The sequence below is a fragment of the Monodelphis domestica genome, chromosome 2, assembly GCF_027887165.1.
Source record: "Monodelphis domestica isolate mMonDom1 chromosome 2, mMonDom1.pri, whole genome shotgun sequence".
Taxonomy (NCBI): Eukaryota; Metazoa; Chordata; class Mammalia; order Didelphimorphia; family Didelphidae; genus Monodelphis; species Monodelphis domestica.
The window spans coordinates 286,399,334-286,425,646 of NC_077228.1; the positions used below are offsets into that span (position 1 = coordinate 286,399,334).

Genomic DNA, 26,313 nt, shown 5'->3' on the forward strand with positions numbered 1-26,313 from the left:
ATCATTTTGAGTCTACTTACCCAATCATATCCCCAATGAACCATGTTATCAAGGAAATGTTTTTCTTCTGTTTTTCTACTCCCACAGTTCTTTCTCTGGATGCGGATCTCCCACACTTTTCTTCAGAGCCTTTAAACATTGAGCTAGCTCTGACATTTTGTGTCAACCTCCTCATCTATGTGGACATTCCCGGAAGATTTACTACCAGTGTAAGCGAGCTTATCTACAGCATTCAAAGTGTCTCTGTTTGCCATAACCAATGCTTTCATGTATAGATGTTATGATGCTGGATGGCATAGAACCTCTATTTTCTTTGTGTTAATTATCAGGCCAAAATTAGCACAAGCAGCAGAGAATCAATCCAAACTCTTGCATTTTGGTCTCATCGGCTGCATTGAATGTATACTATGTTCCAAGGATTAAGGGACTAAGCACTTTATAAATACAATCTCATTTGATCCTCACAACTCTGTGAAAGTGCTATCAAAATTGTGTAAATGCTTTTATCATTTCCATTTTACTGATGGGGAAACCAAGGGAGACAGAGGTAAAGTGAGTTGCCGGGGGTCACACATTTAGCAAATGTCTGAGACTGGATTTAAACTGAAATTTTTTTTTTTTTGAAAAATTTATTTAGTCAATTTATAACATTATTCCTTGGTTACAAGAATCATATTCTTTCACTCCCTCCCCTCCACCCACCCTTCCCACAACCGACTTGTAATTCCACTGGGTTTTACATGTGTCTTTGATCAGAACCTATTTCCATGTTGTTGATGTTTGCACTAGGATGATCATTTAGTCTACATCCCCAATCATATCCCCCTCGACCCATGTAATCAAGCAGTTGTTTTTCTTTGGTGTTTCTACTTCCACAGTTTTTCCTCTGAATGTGGATAGTTGAACTTATAGCTTTCTGGTTCCAGGGCTAACCCTCTAGTTACCTATCACACTCATTCTTGGAAGCTATGTGTTTTAACTAAACCCAAAATGGCATTTTTTTTTGGGCTACCTCAGCATTCTCCTGCCTCATTTGAGCATATGTAATGCAAAACAACTCCCAGATCTTTTTCAAATTGATTTATGTCTAACCATCCCTTACCTAGCTGTACTTATGAAGATGATATTTAAACCCAAGTATGACTTTCCATTTAACCCTACTGAATGTTATCTTACTAGATTCACCTAATGATCAAGCCTGTCATTTCTATTATCATCATGATGACAGAAGTATAATACAGTGGAAAGAGTTCTGGATTTGGAGTCAGAAGACCTGTATTAAAATCGCAGCTCAGACACTACCTGTATAACCTTGGATAAATCATTTAATCTTTGGAGGCAACTGTGGCTCAGTGGTTAAGAGCATTGGACCTGGAATAAGCAAAGAAGGCATTCTACCAAATTCCTTTTATGACACAAATATGGTTCTGATTCCCAAACCAGGCAGGTCAAAAACAGAGAAATAAAACTATAGATCAATCTCCTTAATGAACATAGATGCAAAAATCTTAAATAGGATACTATCAAAAAGACTCCAGCAAGTGATATGAGGGTTATGTACTATGACCAGATAGGATTCATACCAGGAATGCAAAGATGGTTCAATATTAGGAAAACCATCCACATAATTGACCATATTAACAAGCAAACTGACAAAAATCACATGATTATCTCAATAGACGCAGAAAAAGCCTTTGACAAAATACAACACCCATTCCTCTTGAAAAACACCAGAAAGTATAGGAATAGAAGGGCCTTTCCTAAAAATAATAAACAGTATATATATAAAACCATCAGCAACTATCATCTGCAATGGGGACAAATTAGAAGCCTTCCGAATAAGATCAGGAGTGAAACAAGGATGCCCATTATCACCTCTATTATTTAACATTGCACTAGAAACACTAGCTAGAGCGATTAGAGAAGAAAAAGAAATTGAAGGTATAAAAATAGGCAATGAGGAGACCAAGCTATCACTCTTTGCAGATGATATGATGGCCTACTTAAAGAATCCTAGAGAATCAAACAAAAAGCTAGTGGGAATATTCAACAACCTTAGCAAAGTTGCAGGATACAAAATAAACCTGCATAAGTCATCAGCATTTCTATATATCTACAACATATCTCAGCAGCAAGAATTAGAGAAATTCCATTTAAAATCACCCTAGATAATATAAAATACTTAGGAATCTATCTGCCGAGACAAACACAGGAACTATATGAACACAACTACAAAACACTCTCCACACAATTAAAACTAGATCTAAACAATTGGAAAAACACTGATTGCTCATGGATAGGATGAGCTAACATAATAAAAATGACAATCCTACCGAAATTAATTTACCTATTGTGGATAGCATTTTTACCTTTATCTCTTAGTCCTTTGTTTTCTTCAAAACTCAGTTCTAGCAACACCTTCTAGATGAAATCTTTTCTGATCCTCCAGCTGTTAAGTGCCCTCTTTCTTCAAAAAAATTATCCTTCAGAAAAATTAATGTACAAAAATATTCATAGCCTCACTCTTTGTGGTGGCAAAAAATTGGAAAATATATATGCAGAGAAGACATGTAGTATATTCATAATGACAACTCATATTATGATAATATTTTAAAGTTTACAGAGTATTTTCCTCACAATAATCTCACCACATGGGTTGTCTAATTATCCTTCTTTTAAGCTTTGCTTTAATACTCAAAAGTTTTCATTATTTCATCCTTGTGGATATTTCCTTCACTGGTCAAGATCATTATTGTTCCTAGAGTTTGGCCAGTAGAGTGCTTTGTGGAATACTACAGCACAAGGGAGAAGCTATGCACCAGGACAAGGAGGCCCCAAGCCTATAGCAGGGCCCTGAGCATAAGGTGAAGGAAGAGATGTTGGCTTGCAAGTCTCTAGCCTGAGCCATTTCTGAGATCCTGGAATAATAACACTCAGTAATCTAAGAAGAAAGCAAGAAGGCCAATCTGGACCTTCCCTACAGCAGTGCAGAAAGCCTAGCCCTAAAATCAAGTCAGAAGTTAAGCACGCTGGAAGAATGAATAAACAAAAAAGAATTTCACCACTAAGAGCTATTATGGTGGCAGGGATACTCAAGACACAAATCCAGAAGACAATGACACAAAAACAACTACAAGCAAAACCTCAAAGGAAAACACAAGTTGGGCATGAGTTCAACTAGATTCCCTGGAGAAGATGAAGAAAGAATTTTTTTAAAGAGTTTAAAATGTTTTAATTAATTAAATGAAGGCACTAGAAAAAAATTGAAAAGCATTGAGAACTATAAAAAAAAATTGGAAAGGGAGTTACTAGCTTGGCAGAAGAGGTACAGAACCTTTCTCAAGCAACAAACCCACCCAGAAATTAGAATGGATCAAAAAGAAGCTGATGATTCCATGAAGCCCCAGGAAATGCTAAAAGAAATCAAAAGATTGAAAATATGGAATGAAATGTAGGGTTTCTCCTAGGAAAAATAATTTGCTTAGAAAATAGATTGAAGAGGAAAAACTTTAAAAATCACTGAACTGATTTAAAGGTATGACCAAAAAAAGAATCTGGATATTATATTTTAATGAATCTTAAAAGAAAACTGCCCAAATCTCTTAATCAGAGGGCAAAGTGGAAATGGAAAGAATCCATTGATCACCTCCTGATACAAACCCCAAAATGAAACTTCCAGGAACATTGAGGCCAAAATTCAGTTTACAAGTCAAAGAGGAAACACTATAAGCAGCCAGAAAGAATTCAAGTACAGAGGAGATACAATCAGAAGTACACACAATTTATTAGTCATCACTAAAAAGAAAAGAATCTAGTATTCTAGAATGCAAATATATATATAAATATATATATATGCTTATAGCTGACAATACCCCCTGCCCCTCACAGGAAAACTGAGTATAATCTATAGAAGATGGACCTTTAATGGAAAAGAGGACTTCCAGGCATTCCTGATGAAAGGACCAGAGCTTTGTAGAAACTTTGAAAGTTGTTAAATTTTTTATGGTTTGGACTTGAAATTTAATTGGTTGCCAGGGATTTAATTTCAAAATCCCAAAATGAATTATTAAAGTAAAATGGAATTTATGATAGTTTATTTACAATAGAGGGAAGATATTAAGGAAGAGAGGAAAAAGGGAGAGAGAGAGAGCAAGCTCCGGGATTCACAGAGCCAGGTAGAAATTCTAAGCCCCAGCCAGGGGAAAGGAGTCTGAAAGACAAAGGGCCTTTCTCAGAGGTTCACACCTCCAGAAAGGCAAGGAAACTAAGTCAGCCTTTAACTCACCATGATGACTGTCTAAAAGGAAAGCAGTCAGGTTTCTTTCACAAGCTCCTCCAGGGGTCCAGTTCCACAGCTAAGTGTCTTCACTCCAGGTTTGAGTGTCTGTCTTCCAGTCTCTCCTCAAGTGTCTGTCTTCCAGTCCAACTCCAAGTGACTAATCTTCCACTCTCTCCTCCAAGTGACTGAATCCTGGATTCTGATTTATCCACGTGTACCTCTGTTTCCTCTATTTAAAGACCTTTTTCTCTTGTGTCACCTCCCCTAAATTTTTACGTCTACCAATCACAGCTGGCGCTCCTCTCCAGGACTGTCCACTCAATGTATGAAATGGGTGTTCACACCTTTTGTAGTTAATTAACACCTTTTTTGATTAGTTAACACCTTTTTGTAGTTAAAATGGGTAAATCTTTAAATACTGAGTTAACTCTTTGGGAATTAAAATTCTAAAAATAGGCAGGGGGTTGCAATTTAATCTTCACAATAAAGGAAGAGCTAAGTACTTTCATTGTTACAATCAAGGGAGAGCCAAATCAAATCTTCACAAAGTCAAACATAGAAGTGAAGAGAAACATAAAAAAGATAAGCAGTAATGAACAACCATAGAAGAATAAAAAAAGATAAACTTCTTACCTTCTACTATTGGAGATGACATATGTGAGGCTCCCATTGCTCTCAGTCATAGATGGTAGGAGGGAAATCTGACAATGTCTCAGAAGGAGTTTACAGGGGTCCCTTTGCTGGCTCTTCTCCCATTGCCTATATGCAGATCCAGGTCTTAGTCCTGGGACTTGAACTCAAGGTGAGGAGAAGTACTAGCACACACTAGTGCTTTTGGCTGCAGTGGAGCAGGGGACCCTGGTCACAGTTCCAAGAAGGGAAAAAGAGCTTGTTGTTGCTCACAGACCAGAGCACAGGCTGGGAGATAATTAAACACTCCATAGATCATACCACCTTGGAAGAACTGAAAAATTATAGATCCCCAGAGTTAATTCTGAAGGTAGCTGCATAAAGAACCTAAATCTTGGGATAGTTTCCCCTTCACCACATGGACAAATCCCTATATTAACAGTTTTTAAATTTAAAAGTAAAGAAAAAGGATGGAAAATGGGAAAACAACTAAAAAAAGAAACTCAACAGAAAAAAATTGTTTTAGTGATAGAGAAGACTAAAACACAAACTCTGAAGGCAACAAAGTTGATACTACTGCATCCAAAGCCTCCACGAAAAATATGAATTAGTCTCAAAACCAAAAAGAATTAATGGAGGAGCTCAAAAGGGATTTTTAAAACCAAATAAGAGAGGTAGGAGAAAAATTGGGAAAATAAATGAGAGTAATACAGGAAAATCATGAAGAAAGAGGCAACACAGGGCAGCGTCAAGATGGCATCATAGAGGCAGCAAAAGTTCAGACCTTTGAAAACCTTTCCTTACCAATTACAAACTAAATGCCCCTAGGGGACCGAAAATTAAACGTAACAACAAGACAGAGCCAAGGAACCCTCCTGCTGGACTCAAGTTAAAAGGTATGCCCCCCCAATGCTGGAATTTGAGAACACTCTGGTTTAAGGGGAAGGGAGAAGAAAGATCCCAGGACCCTCCCCCAACCCCCCAGAGTGCTAAGCCTCTAGAGGCAGCTGGAACCTCTGGGTGGGCAAAGGCACTGAACTAGAGGGAGTACCTTGTGGGTAAAGCTGTGCCAGGCTCAGAGCGTCAAACACAGGCAGTGGGGAAGGAGTTAGAGAAGGAGCACAGAGTGGACAGCCTAGTTGACGCAGCAGAGACCTTCCATATTGCTCCCCCCCCCTTCCAGGAGGTTTTTGCCTCAGGGCACATCCAGCCCAACCCAGCTGGACTTAATCCCATCAAAAGTCTTCAGAGGGCAGGGAAACTCAAGCTCCAATACCTCTCCCCCACAGACTACACTGAGAGACTTGCTGACAAAACTCCAAGAGGGAAGTCTGAAAGAAAAGCCCAAACCCACAGATCCAACACATAATGAGAGGAGCAAAAGTGCAGGCAACTACAGGGGGAAAAGAAGGGGCAAATATGAGCAAACAACAGAAAAAGAAAAAAGAAATTATAATTGACAGCGTCTATACAGGCAATGAACAAAGAGCAAATGGAACAGAGGAGGAGGGAACACCAAGCAATAAAACAGAAAAACCAGCAAATTGGACACAGGCTTTGGAAGAACTCAAAATGCAATTCAAAACACAATTAAGAGAGGCTGAAGACAATTGGGAAAAGAACTTAAAAACTAAGATAAGTCATCTGGAACAAGAGGCACTTGAACTAAAATGAGAAAATAGTGTCTTGAAAGCCAAAATCAACCAGCTTGAAAATGAGGCAAAGGAGATGAAAGATGAGGCAAAGAGGATGAAAGATGACCTCCAAAGAAAATCAGACCAGAAGGAGAAGGATGACCAAAAAGCCAGGGATGAAATCTAGTCTTTAAGAACCAGAATACAACAACTAGAATCAAGTGACTTCACAAGGCAGCAGGACACTATAAAACAAAATCTAAAGAATGAAAAAATTGAGGAAAATATGAAGCATCTCATTCACAAAACAGAAGACTTAGAAAATCATTCAAGGAGAGACAGCTTAAGAATCATTGGTCTACCAGAAGACCATGACAAAAGGAAAAGCCTGGACATCATACTATAGGAAATCATCCAAGAAAACTGCCCTGATATTCTAGAACAAGAGGGAAAAGTGGAGATTGAAAGAATCCACAGATCACCTCCTGTACTTAATCCTCAACTGACAACACCCAGGAATGTCATAGCCAAATTCAGGAACTATCAGACCAAGGAAAAAATATCACAAGCTGCTAAGAAAAAGTCATTCAGATACCATGGAACCACAGTGAGGATAACACAGGATCTGGCTGCATCTACACTGAAGGACCAAAAGGCATGGAATATGATATTCTGGAAAGCAAGGGAACTAGGTCTACAACCAAGAATCAACTACCCAGCAAAACTGACTATACTCTTACAGGGGAAAGTATGGTCATTTAACAAAACAGAATTCCAAGCATTTGTAAAGAAAAGACCGGAAATGAACAGAAAATTTGATGTCCAAGCACAGAATTCAAGAGAATCATCAAAAGGTAATTAAAAAAGAGGGAAAAAAGAAAAATGAAACAAAACAAAAACAAAAAAACCGTTTTTTTAAAGAGACCCAATAAGTTAAAATGATATGTATTCCTAAAAGAAAAGAGGTCATTGGTAACTCTTAAAAATTGTTATTATCACCTGGGCAGCTAGAAGAAGTACACTTAGAGGGAACAGTGACAAACTGTATAGGATGAAATGACAAGACATAAATAAGTATCTAGATATATGTATGCATAAATACATATATATGTGTGTATATATATGCATATATATGTGTATGCATATATATATATATATATACACAACTAGAGCTAAAAAAGAGGTTAATAGTAAAAGAAATGGGAAAAGAAACTGAAGAGGGTAAATTTATATGTCACAAAGAAGCACATGGTGGGAGGAGGGAGAACATCAATGCATTGGAAGGGTAAAGAGATTGGAGATAGGAAATACTCAACTCAACAATGTGCACTGAAATTGACCCAAAGAGGGAAGAACAATCCATTAGGGCAGAGAATTGATTTGTGACCTGGAGAGAAGTGGAAGGGTAACAAACAGACTGGTGGGGAGGGAAGCAATACAAGGGAGGGAGGGAGAAGGTGGGGAGGTAGTTTAAAAGGACTGTAAAGAAAATAAGGGGAGAATAAGAAGGGAGGGGGGTAGAAAGGGAAGTAAAATAAGGGTGGGAATTAGGGGAACTGATTAAAAAACAAAACATTGGTGTGGAAGGAAATAGTGAAAAAAGAAAAGGCATTCTAGGAGTAGAAATCAAAATGCTGGGAAATTCACAGCTGGTAATCATAACTCTGAATGTGAATGGAATGAAATCACCCATAAAACACAAGTGAATAGCAGAGTGGATTAGAATCCAAAACCCTACTATATGCTGTCTACAAGAAATACACATGAGGAAGGTAGATACACATAGGGTGAAAGTAAGAGGATGGAGCCATATCTATTGGGCATCAACTGATAAAAAGAAGGCAGGAGTCACAATCATGATATCTGACAAAGCCAAAGTAAAAATAGATCTGATTAAAAGGGATTGGGATGGTAATTACATCCTGATAAAAACTTGTATAGACAAGTAGGAAATATTAGTACTCAACATGTATGCACTAAATGGCATAGCATCCAAATTTCTAAAGGATAAACTACTGGAGCTCAAGGATGAAATAGATAGAAAAACTATAATAGGGGGAGACCTGAACCTTCCTCTATCAGAACTAAATAAAGCAAATGAAAAAATCAATAAGAAAGAGGTAAGAGAAGTGAATGAAATCTTAGAAAAATTAGAGTTAGTAGATATGTAGAGAAAAATAAATAGGGACAAAAAGGAATACACCTTCTTTTCAGAAGCACATGATACATTCACAAAAACTGACCATGTATTAGGGCATAAAAACATTGCAAACAAGTGCAATAGAGCAGAAATAATAAATGCAACCTTCTCAGATCACAATGCAATGAAAATAATAATTAGTAAGGGTAGAGGCAAATAAAAAATTAACTGGAAATTAAACAATATGATTCTCCAAAATTGATTAGTTAAAGAAACAAATCATAGAAACAATAATTTCATTGAAAAAAATGACAATGATGAGACATCCCTTCAGACCCTATGGGATGCAGCCAAAGCAGTACTCAGGAGGAAATTTATATCCTTGAGTTCATATATTAACAAACTAGAGAGGGCAGAGGTCATTGAATTGGGCATGCAAATTAAAAAACTAGAAAGTGAACAAATTAAAAATCCTCAAATGAAGACTAAATTAGAGATCCTAAAAATCAAAGGAGAAATTAATAAAGTTGGAAATCAAAAAACTATTGAATTAATAAACAAGACCAGAAGTCAGTACTTTGAAAAAACAAATAAAATAGATAAAGTACTGATCAATCTAATTTAAAAAAGGAAAGAAGAAAACGAAATTGACAGTATCCAAGATGAAAAGGGAGACCTCACCTCTAATGAAGAGGAAATTAAGGCAATCATTAAAAATTATTATGCCCAATTATATGGCAACAAATATGGCAATCTAGGTGATATGGATGAATATTTACAAAAATATAAATTGCCTAGACTAACAGAGGAAGAAATAGATTACCTAAACAACCCCATATCAGAAAAAGAAATTGAACAAGCCATCAAAGAATTCCCTAAGAAAAAAATCCCCAGGTCTGGATGGATTCACAAATGAATTCTATCAAACATTCAAAGAACAACTAATCCCAATATTATACAAACTACTTGACAGAATAAGCAAAGAAGGAGTTCTACCAAATTCCTTTTATGACACAAATATGGTACTGATTCTAAAGCCAGTCAGGTCAAAAACAGAGAAAGAAAACTATAGACCAATCTCCTTAATGAATATAGATGCAAAAATCTTAAATAGGATACTAGCAAAAAGACTCCAGCAAGTCATCACGAGGGTTTTTCACTATGACCAGGTAGGATTCATACCAGGAATGCAAGGATGGTTCAATATTAGGAAAACCATCCACATAATTGACCATATCAACACGCAAACTGACAAAAATCACATAATTATCTCAGTAGATGCAGAAAAAGTCTTTGACAAAATACAACACCCATTCCTATTGAAAACACTAGAAAGCATAGAAATAGAAGGGCCTTTCCTAAAAATAATAAACAATATATATCTAAAACCATCAGCAAACATCATCTGCAATGGGGATAAACTAGAAGCCTTTCCAATAAGATCAGGAGTGAAATAAGGATGCCCATTATCACCTCTATTATTTAACATCATACTAGATACACTAACTGTAGTGATTAGAGAAGAAAAAGAAGTTGAAGGTATAAAAATGGGCAATGAGGAGACCAAGCTATCACTCTTTGCAGATGATATGAGGGTCTACTTAAAGAGTCCTAGAGAATCAACCAAAAAGCTAGTTGAAATAATCAACAACTTTAGCAAAGTTGCAGGATACAAAATAAACCCACATAAGTCATCAGCATTTCTATATATCTCCAACACATCTCAGCAGCAAGAATTCGAAAGAGAAATTCCATTTAAAACCACCCTAGACAATATAAAATACTTAGGAATCTATCTGCCGAGACAAACACAGGAACCATATGAACACAACTACAAAACACTCTCCACACAATTAAAACTAGATCTAAACAATTGGAAAAACACTGATTGCTCATGGGTAGGACAAGCTAACATAATAAAAATAACAATCCTACCCAAATTAATTTACTTATTCAGTACCATATCCATTGAACTACCAAAAAACCTTTTTACTGAATTAGAAAAAAACATAACAAAGTTTATTTGGAATAATAAAAGATCAAGGATATTTAGGGAAATCATGAAAAGAACTGTGAAGGAAGGAGGACTTGCAGTTCCAGATTTCAAGCTATACTATAAAGCAGTGGTCATCAAAACAATTTGGTACTGGCTAAGAGACAGAGAGGAGGACCAGTGGAATAGACTTGGGCTAAGTGACCTCAGCAATACAGTCTATGATAAGCCCAAAGATCCCAGCTTTTTTGACCACAATCCACTATTTGATAAAAACTGCTGGGAAAATTGGAAGACAGTATGGGAGAGATTAGATTTGGATCAACACCTCACACCCTACACCAAGATAAACTCAGAATGGGTGAATGAACTGAATATAAAGAAGGAAACTATAAGCAAATTAGGTGAACACAGAATAGTATACATGTCAGATCTTTGGGAAAGGAAAGACTTTAAAACCAAGCAAGAGCTAGAAAAGATCAGAAAATGTAAAATCAATAATTTTGATTACATCAAATTAAAAAGTTTTTGTACAAACAAAACCAATTCAACCAAAATTAGAAGGGAAGCAACAAGTTGGGAAATAATCTTCATAACAAAAATCCTCTGACAAATGTCTAATTACTCAAATTCATAAAGAGCTAAACCAATTGGACAAAAAATCAAGCCATTCTCTCATTGATAAATGGGCAAGGGACATGAATAGGCAATTTGCAGTTAAAGAAATCAAAACTATTACTAAGCACATGAAAACATGTTCAAAGTCTCTTATGATCAGAGAAATGCAAATCAAAACAACTCTGAGGTATCACCTCACACCTAGCAGATTGACTAACATGACAGCAAAGGAAAGTAATGAATGCTGGAGGAGATGTGGCAAAGTTGGGACATTAATGCATTGCTGGTGGAGTTGTGAATTGATCCAACCATTCTGGAGGGCAATTTGGAACTATACCCAAAGGGAGCTAAAAGACTGCCCGCCCTTTGATCCAGCCATAGTACTGCTGGGTTTGTACCCCAAAGAGATAATAAGGAAAAAGACATGTACAAAAATATTCATAGCTGCGTTCTTTGTGATGGCAAAAAATTGGAAAATGAGGGGATGCCCTTCAATTGGGGAATGGCTGAACAAATTGTGGTATCTGTTGGTGATGGAATACTTTTGTGCTCAAAGGAATAATGAATTAGAGGAATTCCATGGGAACTGGAACAACCTCCAGGAATTGACTCAGAGTGAAAGGAGCAGAACCAGGAGAACATTGTACACAGAGACCAATACACTGTGGTACAATTGAATGCAATGGGGTTCTCCATTAGTGGCAATGCAGTGATCCTGAACAACTTGGAGGAATCTATTAGAAAAACCACTATCCACATTCAGTGGAAAAACTGTGGGAGTAGAAACACAGAAGAAAAACAACTGCTTGATTACATGGGTCGAGGGGATATGGTTGGTGATATAGACTCTAAATGAACATTCTAATGCAAACACCAACAACATGGAAATAGGTTTTGATGAAGGACACATGTAATACCCAATGAAATTGTGTGTTGGCTGTGGGAAGGGTAGATGGAGGGGAGGGAGGGAAATAATATAATTCTTGTAAACAAGGAATAATATTCTAAGTTGACTAAATAACAACTTAAAAAAAATAAAGGGTCAATAGCTTGGTAAAAGTGCCACAAAAAATAATGAAGAAAGTAGTATCTTAAAAAAATAGGACAGGCCATTTAGTAAAGGGGGCACAAAAATCCAGTGAAGAAAACTTCTTAAAAAGTTGAATTGGTCAAAGGAAAAGGTGGTACAAAAGCTCACTGAAGAAAATAATGTCACCAATTAGAATTGGGCAAGTGGAAGCCAATGACTCCATGAGACATCAAGAAACAACCAAAGTCAAAAGAATGAAAAAAATATAAGAAAATGTGAAGTATCTCATTAGGAAAAAACTGACCTGGAAAAAAGACAATCTAAGAATTATTGGACTACATAGTCTAATAATCTAAGAGTTATTAGACTACCTGAATGTCATGATAAAAAAAAAAGAGCTTAAACATCATCTTTTAACAAATTATCAAGGAAAACTGCCCTGATATTTGAGAACCATAGGGTAAGATAGAAATGAAAAGAATCTACTCATCACCTCTTGGAAGAGATTGCAAAAGGATACCTCCAAGGAATATCATAGCCAAATTCCAAAACTCCCAGGTCAAGGAGAAATTATTGCAAGCAGCCAAAACAAGACAATTCAAATATTGAGGAACCACAGTCAAAATAACCCAATATTTTGCAGCTTCTACATTAAAGGATTAGAGGACCTAGAACAGGATATTCTAGAGGGTAAAGGAGCTAGGATTTCAAGCATGAATCACTTATCCAGCAAAACTGAGCATAATCCTTCAGAGGAAAAATGGAAAATTTTCAAGGAAATAGAGGTCTTTCATATATTCCTAATGAAAAGACCAGAGCTGAATGGAAAATTTGACTTTCAAATACAAGACTGAAGAGAAGCATAAAAAGGTAAATAGGAAAGGGAATTGAAAATACATTTAATGAGGTTAAGCTGTTAACATGCCTACATGAGAATTTGATTCTTATAACTCCAAATAATTTTGTCATTATTAGGGCAATCAGAAATAGAATACATAGGCAGAAGTAATGGTATGAGTTGAATATAATGGAATGATATCTAAAAAATTAAATTATTGGGTGAGAAAATGGAATGCATTCATTGGAAGAAGGTGGAAGACAGAAATAGAATGAGGTAAATTATCTCACATAAAAGGCATGAAAGAGCTCTTACAGTGGAGCGGAAGGTAGGGGAGGGTGGGGAGGTGAGCATCTGAACCTTAGCATCTGAACCTTACTCTCATTGGAATTAGTTCAAAGAGAAAAAGTATAGAAATCTATCTTACCCTACAGGAAAGTAGGAGGGGAAGAGGATTAGCAAAAGGAGGACTGATAGAAAAGGGGGTAAATTGGGGGATGTGGTAGTCAGAAACTAAACTGAGGATGGACAAAATGAAAGGGGTAAGAAAAGTAAAAATCACCTGATTATCTCAATAGATGCAGAAAAAGCCTTTGACAAAATACAACACCCATTCCTATTGAAAACACTAGAAAGTATAGGAATAGAAGGGCCTTTCCTAAGAATAATAAACAGTATATATCTAAAACCATCAGCAAGCATCATCTGCAATGGGAATAAATTAGAAGCATTCCCAATAAGAACAGGAATGACATAAGATGCCCATTATCACCTCTATTATTTAACATTGCACTAGAAACACTAGCTGTAGCGACTAGAGAAGAAAAAGAAATTGAAGTTATTAAAATAGGTAATGAGGAGACCAAGCTATCACTTTGCAGATGATATGATGGTCTACTTAAAGAATCCTAGAGAATCAACTAAAAAGCTAGTGGAAATAATCAACAACTTTAGCAAAGTTGTAGCTTACAAAATAAACCCACATAAATCATCTGCATTTCTATATATTTCCAACACATCTCAGCAGCAAGAGTTAGAAAGAGAAAGTCCATTTAAAATCACCCTAGACAATATAAAATACTTAGGAATCTATCTGCCCAGACAAACACAGGAAATATATGACTACAACTGCAAAACATTTTCACACAATTAAAACTAGATTTAAATAATTGGAAAAACATTAATTTCTCATGGGTAGGATGAACTAGCATAATAAAAATGACAATCCTACCCAAACTAATTTACTTATTTAGTGCCATATCCATTAAACTACCAACAAACTTTTTTACTGAATTAAATGGGGGAAATAGGATGGATAGTAATATATAGTAACCATTAAAGTAAAAGTTTTATGAGTCTCTAATAACTTCATTTCTGAAATATATAGAGAAATGGGGGGAATGGATAAGAATGAAAATCATTCCCTAATTTATAAATGATTTAAGGATATGAATAGCTAGTTCTCAAAGTAAGTAAAGCTCTCAAGAGTCATGTAAAAAAATAATCTAACTCATTATTTAAAAAAATGACCCTTTCCTTCCATCTTAGAATGAATGTTTTGTATTGGTTCCAAGGCTGAAGATCAGTAAGGGCTAGGCAGTGGGGTTTAAATGACTTGCCCAGGGTCACACAATTATGAAGTGTCTGAGGCTAGATTTGAACCCAGGACCTTCCATTTCTAGTCCTTTTCCTCAATCTACCAAGCCACCTAGCAGTCCCCTCTGAATCACTATTAATTAAAGAAATGCAAATTAAACCCCTGAGGTACCACCCCACACTTATCAGATTAGCTATAATGACAGAAAAGGAAAATGACAAAACTTGGAGGGGATGTGGGAAAATTGAGACACTAATGCACAGCTAGAGTAGTTGTGATCTTATTGAACCAATCTGGAGAGCCAATTGGAGAGCCATATGTGCAAAGGGCTACAAAACAGTACATACCCTTTGAACCAGTAATGCTATTACTAGGTTTGTATCCCAAAGAGATAAAAAACAAAAAGAGGAAGGACCTATATGTATGAAAATGTTGAAAACAGTTCTTTTTGTGAGGGCAAAGAATTGGAAAGTGAGGAAAGTCTGAGTATGGTATAGTATATGATCATAATGGAATACTGTTGTGCTGTAAGAAATGATGAACAGGAGGAGTTCAGAAAACCCTGGAAAGATTTACACAAAGTGAAGCAAGCAGAACCAGGTCTACCTTGGACCCATTGTCAGCAATACTGTATGATGACCAACTATGAATTACTTTGCTATTCTCAGCAATACAATGATCCAAAACAATCCCAAAGGATTAATGACAAAAAATGCTATTGCCTTCCAGAGGAAGATCTGATGGAGTCTGAACTTTTTTGATTTTCTTTCTTGATTTTTTTTCTCCAAGTTTCCTTTCACAAAAGGATTAACATGGGAAAATGTTTTACATGATTGTTTATGTACAATCTATATCAGATTGCTTACCATCTCAGTGGAGGGAAGGGAGAATTCAAGACCTAAATTTTTTTTAATGTTGAAAACTTTTCACATGTAATTGAAGAAAAAATAAAATTAAAAAATAAAAAATAATTATTTCACATAATTGAGGCACAAAAGTAAAAATCTATACAAACAAGGAAGGAGATGGATATCTGAATCTCGCTCTTCTCTGAAGGAAGGAAGGATAAACATACATACACATTTGGCTACTGAAATATATTTTACTCAACAGGGAAATTGGAACAGAAATGGGAGAAGGGAGGAGAAATCAGGTTTGGCTAAGGGAGAGATCAGTGCAAAGCAAAATAAAATAATGATGTATAAAAATATAACTTTTTAAGGTGGCAAAGAATGGGAATCTGGGGAGGTGCCCATAAATTTGGGAAATGGATGAACAAGTCATGGTATATAAATGTTTTGGAATGCTATCATGCTGTAAAGAAGTGAAGGAGATAGTTTTAGAGAAAACTGAAGAGACTTATTTGAATGGGTAAAGTAAATGAGAAAGTAAATTTGAATTAAATTGAATTAAACTGAACCCAAAGAACAATTTATACAATGACAGTAACATTGTAAAGGCATACAACTTTGAAAGACAAGAACTCCCAGCAGAATAAGAGCCAGCTGTGATTCCAGAGGACTAATGATGCAGTGTGCTACCTACTTACCTCCTAATTAAGAGAGGAAAGACTCAGAATGTAGAATCACACACACAGACCCACACACACATAGATGCAACATACTTGTTCTTTAAAAATTGATTTTCTCTGCAAAATTGAAAATATGCAAAAAACCAGTGGGTTTTGAGAAAATTGGGTTTTGAGACACAGCACTTCCAGCCATAGGTATTTCTTTTGTTTTTGTAGCATGATCTCTGATGATCTGAAATCTGGGTTCCTTTATGCCTATTGCTTTAGGACAGTGGTGGTGAACCTATGGCACACATGCCAAAGATGGCACACAAAGCCCTCTCTGTGGGCATGTCTGCAGTCACCCACCAGAGTTTGTTTCTAGAAAGCCAGAAGGACTTAGGGTGGAGCTGTTCCCCCCTCTCCACGAGCCTGAGGACATTCCTCACTTTACCAGCCCCTCTTCCCAGCAGCCCTATGGAAGCACTTCCTCTCTCCCCTGTCTGGTGTAAGGGGAGAGCAAGGGCACAGCACTCAGTTTCTGGGGGGCTGGGCACAGCACTTGGTCTGGGGGTGGGATAGGGGCAGGGCTCAGCACTCCCTCTCTAAAAGGTTCACCATCACTGGCTTAGGATATAACACATTCTCTTTTCTTTCATTTCTTTCTCTTTTCTAGTGCAAGATCTTATTTCTTTCAAAACCCTTATTTTTTCAAGCAAGTCCCCAAATCATCAAAACTTTCCTTTTGCATATACTATATATAGTTTTGACCCAGGATATTTAGGCATGTTTAGGATATTAAATATACATACATGTATATATGTATGTATATAACAAATAATTCGCAAAACATAGCCTTGTAGGATAACACATGTAGAAAACTGAGGTAGACATTTAAGAGGTGTGTGTGTGTGTGTGTGTGTGTGTGTGTGTGTGTATTTTGTATATTTCTACATAGCTTGGTAGAGCTAAATGCAATTCTGTGTTCGCCTAGTTCTTGAGGATGAAATCACCTATAAGCAAATGTAAAATTGATGTTATGCTCAGATTATTCCCTAACATATCAATCACATTTTACATTTTCATTTCATTACATTTACATTTCAAAACAAACATTATAAAGCAGACCATATTAAATATGTGTACACATACATATATTAATTTCCTTTTGATATGATCAATGTGGAAATTTGGGGTTTTTTTACTATATATTTGTAAAAGTGGTTTTGTTTTTCATTAATTCTCAATTGGGAAGGGGATGGGTAAGGTGGGAGTTAGAGGTATATTTTTGTTGACTAAAAATAAAATTTAATTTTAAAAAGATCTTATCATTTCTTGATACTTAAAAATTATGTATATATTTATTTCAAGTTGCAAAAACCCACCATATTATCCTCTTCCCACAAAGAAGAAAAAAAGAAAAAGAAAATCCATTGCAAACATGTATAGTGAGGGGGCAGCTGGGTGGCTCAGTGGATTGAGAGTCAGGCCTGGAGATGGGAAGTCCTAGGTTCAAATTTGGCCTCAGACACTTCCCAGCTGTGTGACCCTGGGCAAGTCACTTGACCCCCACTGCCTAGCCCTTACCTCTCTTCTGCCTTGGAGCCAATACACAATATTGACTCCAAGATGGAAGGTAAGGGTTTAAAAAAACAACAACAATAACATGTATAGTGAATCAAAAAAATTTTCCACACTGACCATATTAAAAAATAAAAAATTTGTCTCATTCTGCAATCCGAGTCTTTCTTTTCTCAATCAGGAGGTGGATAGCATGTTGCATCATTAGTCCTCTGAAATTGTAGTTAGTTATTACACTGATAAGAGTTTTCCTAAAATTTTCAAAGTTATTTAACCATTACCATATTATTGCCATTATATAAACAGTCTTTTTGGCTCTGTTCACTTCACTTGGCATCAGTTCGTACAAGTATTCTCTGGTTTCTCCAAAATCCTCTGCTTCATAATTTCTTACAATAACACACTAGTAATCTATCATACTAAAATGTCATAACCTGTTCATCCATTCCTCAATTTATGGGCATGCCCTCAGATCTCCATTCTTTGTCACCTCCAAAGGAACTATAAATATTTTTTTAAATCCTTAGTTTATTTTACTTAGGACTAATCTCTCCCTTAACCAAACCTCTAATTACTCTTCCCTCTCTTACTCACTTTTCTTCTTATTTCCCTATTGAATGAAATATATTTCTGTATTCTGTTCTATGTGTGTTCATATACTCTTCCTTCCTTTGACTAGTTCAAATAAGGGAAAGGTTGAAATTGCACCCTTTTCCCCCTTCTCTGTATTTGTATAAATGTCTATACACCCTGGGTATCTTAGTTTTTCCTCCTCACTCTTCTCATGTATTCCTTGCCCCCTCTCTTTCCATTATTCCTTTAAGATTATTAGGACATATCAGAACCACTCTCAGGCCTTGTCTACTTAGACACCCTCTATGACCCCTAATTATGATGAAATTCAAAACAGACATATATTTCATCTCCCCATGCTAGAATATAAGCAGTTTATCCTTATTTATCCTCTTATGATTGTTTCCATGTTTACCTTTTTATATTTCTCCTCATTCCTGTTTTTGACCTTCAAAGTTTCTACAAAGTTCTGATCCTCAGGAATGATTGCAAGTTTTCTCTCCCATTAGAGATTCACTCCCCCTCCCCATTACAGATTATATTCATTTTTGCTGGGTGAGTTATTCTTGGCTATAAACACATATCCTTTGCTTTCTAAGGTACTCTACCTGAGGTATACTTCTGGTCTTACTTGTTCTCCAGTGTCCAAAGACCTCTCTATCTTGCTCCCTATGCCAAGATGGGATGGGCACATGTGTCATAGTAACTTAAAAAAATCCCTTAACTTCCATCTTAGAATCTATATTGTATATTGGTTTTAACATAGAAGAGTGGTAAAGGATAGGCAATGCAGGTTTAGTGACTTGCCCAGGATCACACAGCTAGGAGTATCTGAGGTCAGTTTTGAACCCAGGTCTTCCTGTCTCCAGACCTGGCTCTCTATCCACTGAAGCACCTAGCTGACTGTCTCAGTGACTTTTTTTTCTGGATTTATTAATCAAATTTGATCTGGTGTATTGTCTAGATCTTTTTAAAAAATCATATTTTTCCCAATTACATGTCAAAACAAATTTTAACATTAATTTTCTATAATTTTAAGTTCTAAATTCTCTACCTCCCTTTTCTCCCCAGTCTCAGAGAGGGTAAGCAATTTGATATGTCATACATGCGTGTCTAAATATGTTTAGAGGAGTTTTGTGAGGGGAGTACAGTTACACTGCTTCCTATAATTCTGCCATCTTGGCTCCATATCTCTTCCTCCCTGCTATTCTTCAATAAATACAAGCAATAAGTTATTGTAGCCCAAAAGGAAAAAAATCATCATCTGGTGACTGACTGTCTAATAATGAGATCTTCACATTACAGATGAGAAAACTGAAGCCCAAAGAGGGAAAGTGACTTGCTCAAGGTTAGAAATATACTAAAAATCCAATACACTGCTAGTAATAATGACAATAATAATATTTGTTATTGTGGAAACTATCCTCATGAACCCCCCCCCCCCATAAATTTTAATGAAACATAGGACCTATTACACCAAGGCAAGTATAGAAAGACTACCTCGTTAGGAAGAGGAGGAAGGGAATTGTTAGATACTTGTAGAATAAGTCAGAAACCTTCAGAAATACTTTTAAAACAAGCAGACATCACTTCATCAAGCAATAGTAAAGGATAATAAATTTGACCTGCCATTAGATTTGTTGAATGGAACCAAAAGTGGTTTGCTGCTGGTAGAGTATAAAACAGCTAAGATCCAAGAATAAAATTAAAAAAGTCTTCCATGGATAACAGTCCCAAGAACTCAATCAACAATAAATCAATAGAAAAGTATCAATCAAATGTTTGAGTCATAAATGTGGAAATGGAAGGCTTTATGATGGCAATTCCGGACTACATAGTTGCCATGAGAAATGACAGAAAGTTTATCCTTAAGGAGCCCAGATTTAGTGATCAAATGTAGATTATACAAAGACACAGTAGAAACTGAGCTACATATCACCACAGCTGTTAAAATTTTAGCACTTGAATAATTAGAAAGACATGATTTGGTGTATGGAATTAGACATCAAATTTTTTTCACCATCAGACAGATAACAAATTTCCATGCTACAAATACAGACCCTGCCTGGATATAACATTGACCCATGAAAACTCAAGTAAAGGAGAGGCAAATAAAAAATTAATTGGAAATTAAACAATACGATTCTCCAAAATCAGATAGTTAAAGAACAAATCATAGAAACAATAACTTCATTGAAGAAAATGACAATGATGAGACATCCTTTCAAAATCTAATACAGCCAAAGCAGTACTCAGGGGAAAATTTATATCCTTGAGTACATATATTAACAAATTAGAGAGGGGAGAGGTCAATGAATTGGGCATGCAAATTAAAAAACTAGAAAGTGAACAAATTAAAAATCTTCAGATGAAGATTAAATTAGAGATCCTAAAAATCAAAGGAGAAATTAATAAAATTGAAAGTCAAAGAACTATTAACTTAATAAATAAGACTAAAAGCTGGTACTTTGAAAAGACAAATAAAATAGACAAAGTACTGATCAATCTAATTTAAAAAAGGAAAGAAGAAAACGAAATTGACAGTATCCAAGATGAAAAGGGAGACCTCACCTCTAATGAAGAGGAAATTAAGGCAATCATTAAAAATTATTATGCCCAATTATATGGCAACAAATATGGCAATCTAGGTGATATGGATGAATATTTACAAAAATATAAATTGCCTAGACTAACAGAGGAAGAAATAGATTACCTAAACAACCCCATATCAGAAAAAGAAATTGAACAAGCCATCAAAGAACTCCCTAAGAAAAAATCCTCAGGTCTGGATGGATTCACAAATGAATTCTATCAAACATTCAAAGAACAACTAATCCCAATATTATACAACCTATTTGACAGAATAAGCAAAGAAGGAGTTCTACCAAATTCCTTTTATGACACAAATATGGTACTGATTCTAAAGCCAGTCAGGTCAAAAACAGAGAAAGAAAACTATAGACCAATCTCCTTAATGAATATAGATGCAAAAATCTTAAACAGGATACTAGCAAAAAGACTCCAGCAAGTCATCACAAGGGTTTTTCACTATGACCAGGTAGGATTCATACCAGGAATGCAAGGATGGTTCAATATTAGGAAAACCATCCACATAATTGACCATATTAACAAACAAACTGACAAAAATCACATGATTATCTCAATAGATGCAGAAAAAGCCTTTGACAAAATACAACACCTATTCCTATTGAAAAACACTAGTAAAACCTCCCGGCCCACGAGAAGTTTTAAGGAAGGAAAATAGAAACAGGATAGAAGTTTTGGATCCCGCGAAGGGTGTGAATGAGCCGGCTTTAGAGATGTAAATAAATGAGTCAGTAATCAATTATTGATATTCGGGAGCCACAGCCTGCTCCCACCACTGGACGTTACTATTCAGGCTATTCCCATCCAATGATCCCAATTTAACACTGCACTGGTCAGAGGATAATGCTAGCTCAGTAGGAAAGGAGATTAGAAACTAAAGGAGGTAGATAATGCTAGGTATTAGCATTGGAAAAGAGAGAGAGACAGGAAGGCCTGACCGAAAGGCCAGGCCTCGGGGAGAAAGATAGAGGAGAGAGAAAGGGGAGAAGTTGCTCCTTTGCAAACCTGTCGATGTCCTCCAAGTGGCTGAGCTGGCTGTGTCCCGTTCCTTTTATTCTCTTTGATATACAAATGAGCTCAATACATATTGATAAGTTACATGATGCCTCAATACATATGGATGAGTTACATAGTGTATTGCCATTGGATAATTGCAAATTATGACAAGGTGAAGGTGGGGTTATTATCCTCAGGTGAGTGAGACAGGAGGAAGCAAGGTTTCGCGCCCTAACCTCGGCCACGATGGGAATAGAGCCCATTGCCATGCGCAGGATGGCCATGTGCTCACTCACAATCCTTGTCTCTCCATAATACCTATGGGCTGGACTGCTACAGCTAGAAAGCATAGGAATAGAAGGGCCTTTCCTAAAAATAATAAACATTATATATCTAAAACCATCAGCAAACATCATCTGCAATGGGGATAAACTAGAAGCCTTCCCAATAAGATCAGGAGTGAAACAAGGATGCCCATTATCACCTCTATTATTTAACATCATACTAGATACACTAACTGTAGTGATTAGAGAAGAAAAAGATATTGAAGGTATTACAATAGGCAATGAGGAGACCAAGCTATCACTCTTTGCAGATGATATGAGGGTCTACTTAAAGAGTCCTAGAGAATCAACCAAAAAGCTAGTCAAAATAATCAACAACTTTAGCAAAGTTGCAGGATACAAAATAAACCCACATAAGTCATCAGCATTTCTATATATCTCCAACACATCTCAGCAGCAAGAATTCGAAAGAGAAATTCCATTTAAAACCACCCTAGACAATATGAAATACTTAGGAATCTATCTGCCGAGACAAATACAGGAACTACATGAACACAGCTACAAAACACTCTCCACACAATTAAAACTAGATCTAAACAATTGGAAAAACACTGATTGCTCATGGGTAGGAAGAGCTAACGTAATAAACATGACAATCCTACCCAAATTAATTTACTTATTCAGTGCCATATCCATTGAACTACCAAAAAACTTTTTTACTGAATTAGAAAAAAAACATAACAAAGTTCGTTTGGAAGAACAAAATATCAAGAATATCCTGGGAAATCATGAAAAAAAAATGTGAAGAAAGGAGGCCTTTTTGCAGTCCCAGATTTCAAGCTATACTATAAAGTAGTGGTCATCAAAACAATTTGGTACTGGCTAAGAGACAGAGAGGAGGACCAGTGGAATAAACTTGGGCTAAGTGACCTCAGCAAGACACTCTATGACAAGCACAAAGATTTCAGCTTTTGGGACCAAAACCCACTATTTGATAAAAAAACTGCTGGGAAAATTGGAAGACAGTATGGGAGAGATTAGGTTTGTATCAACACCTCCCACCCTACACCAAGATAAACTCAGAATGGGTGAATGACCTGAATATAAAGAAGGAAACTATAAGCAAATTAGGTGAACACAGAATAGTATACATGTCAGATCTTTGGGAAAGGAAAGACTTTAAAAACCAAGCAAGAGCTAGAAAAAAATCACAAAATGTGAAATCAATAATTTTGATTACATCAAATTAAAAAGGTTTTGTACAAACAAAACCAATGCAACCAAAATTAGAAAGGAAGCAACAAGTTGGGAAATAATCTTCATAACAAAATCCTCTGACAAAGGTCTAATTATTCAAGTTTATAAAGAGCTAAACCAATTGTACAAAAAAATCAAGCATTCTCTAATTGAGACATGAATAGGCAATTTGCATTTAAAGAAATCAAAACTATTAATAAGCACATGAAAAAGTGTTTTAAATCTCTTATAATCAGAGAAATGCAAATCCAAACAGCTGAGGTATCACCTCACACCTAGCAAATTGGCTAACATGACAGCAAAGGAAAGTAATGAATGCTGGAGGAGATGTGGCAAAGTTGGGACATTAATGCATTGCTGGTGGAGTTGTGAATTGATCCAACCATTCTGGAGGGCAATTTGGAACTATGCCCAAAGGGAGCTAAAAGACTGCCCGCCCTTTGATCCAGCCATAGTACTGCTGGGTTTGTACCCCAAAGAGATAATAAGGAAAAAGACATGTACAAAAATATTCATAGCTGCGTTCTTTGTGATGGCAAAAAATTGGAAAATGAGGGGATGCCCTTCAATTGGGGAATGGCTGAACAAATTGTGGTATCTGTTGGTGATGGAATACTTTTGTGCTCAAAGGAATAATGAATTAGAGGAATTCCATGGGAACTGGAACAACCTCCAGGAATTGACTCAGAGTGAAAGGAGCAGAACCAGGAGAACATTGTACACAGAGACTGATACACTGTGGTACAATTGAATGCAATGGGGTTCTCCATTAGTGGCAATGCAGTGATCCTGACCAACCTGGAGGAATCTTGGAGAAAAAACATTATCCACTCAGTGGAAAAACTGTGGGAATAGAAACACAGAAGGAAAACAACTGCTTGAATACATGGGTCAAGGGGAAATGGCTGGGGATGTAGACTCTAAATGAACATCCTAATGGAAACACCAACAACATGGAAATAGGTTTTGATGAAGGACACATGTAATACCAATGAAATTGCAAGTCAGCTGCGGGAAGGGTGGATGGAGGGGAGGGAGGGAAATAATGTGATTCTTGTAACCAAGGAATAATGTTCTAAATTGACTAAATAAATTAATTCAAAAACTGTGAAAACAACAACAACTCAAGTATAGGGGACAGCTGGGTTGCTCAGTGGATTGAGAGCCAGGCCTAGAGACAAAAGGTCCTGTGTCCAAATCTGACCTTAGACACTTCCTGGCTGTGTGACCCTGGGCACTTAACCCTCATTGCCTAGTCCTTACCACTGTTCTGCCTTGGAACCAAAACATAGTATTGATTCTAAGACAGAAGGTAAGGGTTAAGAAAATTCAAGTACAACATTTTAAGTTACCACACCAAATGCTTATAATATCTAAGTTACATTGAATGAAAAAACTTTCAAAACATAGAGATTTAAGATAGGAAAACAATATCATGGTGGAATAAAATGAGGTACATTTTGTCTTATCTGCTACTAGAAGATCCTTTCAGCGAGCCTCCTTAGAATGATAAGCTTATATCTTAATACTTTTATTCAACAACAAAAAGCAGTTATTTTAATCAGCCTATTATTTTCTGAGACCTCTCTCCTCTGGCAACAGTCTCTCCTGCCAATCAAAGGGAAAGAAAAAAGCACAGGATTTAGAGGTGTAAGGGACTTTATAATCTAGTCATATACTCTCATTTTACAGGTGAGGAAACTGGAAGTCTATGAAGTCGTGATTTGCAGGAGACCAACAACACAAATCAGTGCCAGAATTAGTATACAAATCCAAGTCTTCTAATTCCAATGTTCCTTCTATTATACCATTTTTTTTTTGCCATATTTTGCCCCATTCTGCAGGTGAAGAATTGAAAAATCCTCAACAGGAGATAACCTGGGATAAAATCCAGCAAAGGACTCCCCACCCTAGCAGAATTAAAGTGATCCTTATCTAAGGCGGGTAGGATACAGGGGCTGACAGGAAGAAGAAAGAAAAGCAGGAAGGACAGGTCGAGCGGATGGGTTATGGAGGCTAGTGAGGGGTTCTGGGGAAAGGAGGGAAAGTAGGAAAAAATATGGCGATTAAGACTTATGAGAAGTTGTGAAGATAGCTTGGGTGATGGAGACAGATGGGGACCGGTGGGAGAACAGGTGAGGAAATAAAGGTGGGACAGTTTTGGAGAATAACTCAGCAGGATCTGTGAAATCTGAGCCGAGGGACCAGTTAATCAGGGATTACTGAAGGCGGAGCATCTATGGACAGGTTCCAGGAGAGAAGTGTTGTCAGATCCGAGGTGATGATGTCAGAGCTGGAGCGGTGATGTCAGAGCCCGGGTGGTGGGGCGGTGATGTCAGGGCTGGTGCTGATGCTGGCGGCGCAGTGCATTGTGGGCAGCTCCCCGCTCCGTCGCCGTCGCTGCCGCTGCCGCGGGAGGAAGATCGGGGTCGGGCCGGGCCGGGCCGGGATGGTCGGGGTCGGGAGGCCGCCGCAGCCGCTGCCGCTGCAGCCACCACCACTGCCAGGGGGAGCGGGCTGCGCCAAGCCGCACTGAGCCGCCCCCGCCCCCGCCCCGCCCGGGCCCCGGGGGATGCGCCGTCCGGAGCCGCTGCAGCCGCAGCCGCAGCGGAGACAGAGCAGGTGAGGGCGGGGCGGGGCCGGGGAATCGGGGCCCTGGAGGCTGGATCCTGAGGAGCCTGGGGTTGGGGGCTGGCTGGAGGAGGCCGGGTCAGGAGGAAGGCAGGGAAGGCCCGGGCGACTGCAA

The 26,313-nt window shown here is 37.2% G+C and overlaps 1 protein-coding gene across 4 annotated transcripts in view; it reads left to right on the forward strand.

Moving 5' to 3' along the window:
- The window catches only part of TTBK1 (tau tubulin kinase 1), a 107,143-nt gene that overhangs the window by 3,186 nt on the left and 77,644 nt on the right, over nt 1-26,313 (forward strand). For 2 of the 4 annotated variants that reach the window (XM_056818274.1, XM_056818272.1), the window contains exon 4: nt 88-26,189. In XM_056818274.1, the coding sequence (XP_056674252.1) occupies nt 25,872-26,189 (318 nt within the window). In that variant the 5' untranslated portion in view covers nt 88-25,871. The remainder of the gene's footprint in view (nt 1-87; nt 26,190-26,313) is intronic. The other 2 variants (XM_056818273.1, XM_007483952.3) reach the window with 2 other exon arrangements.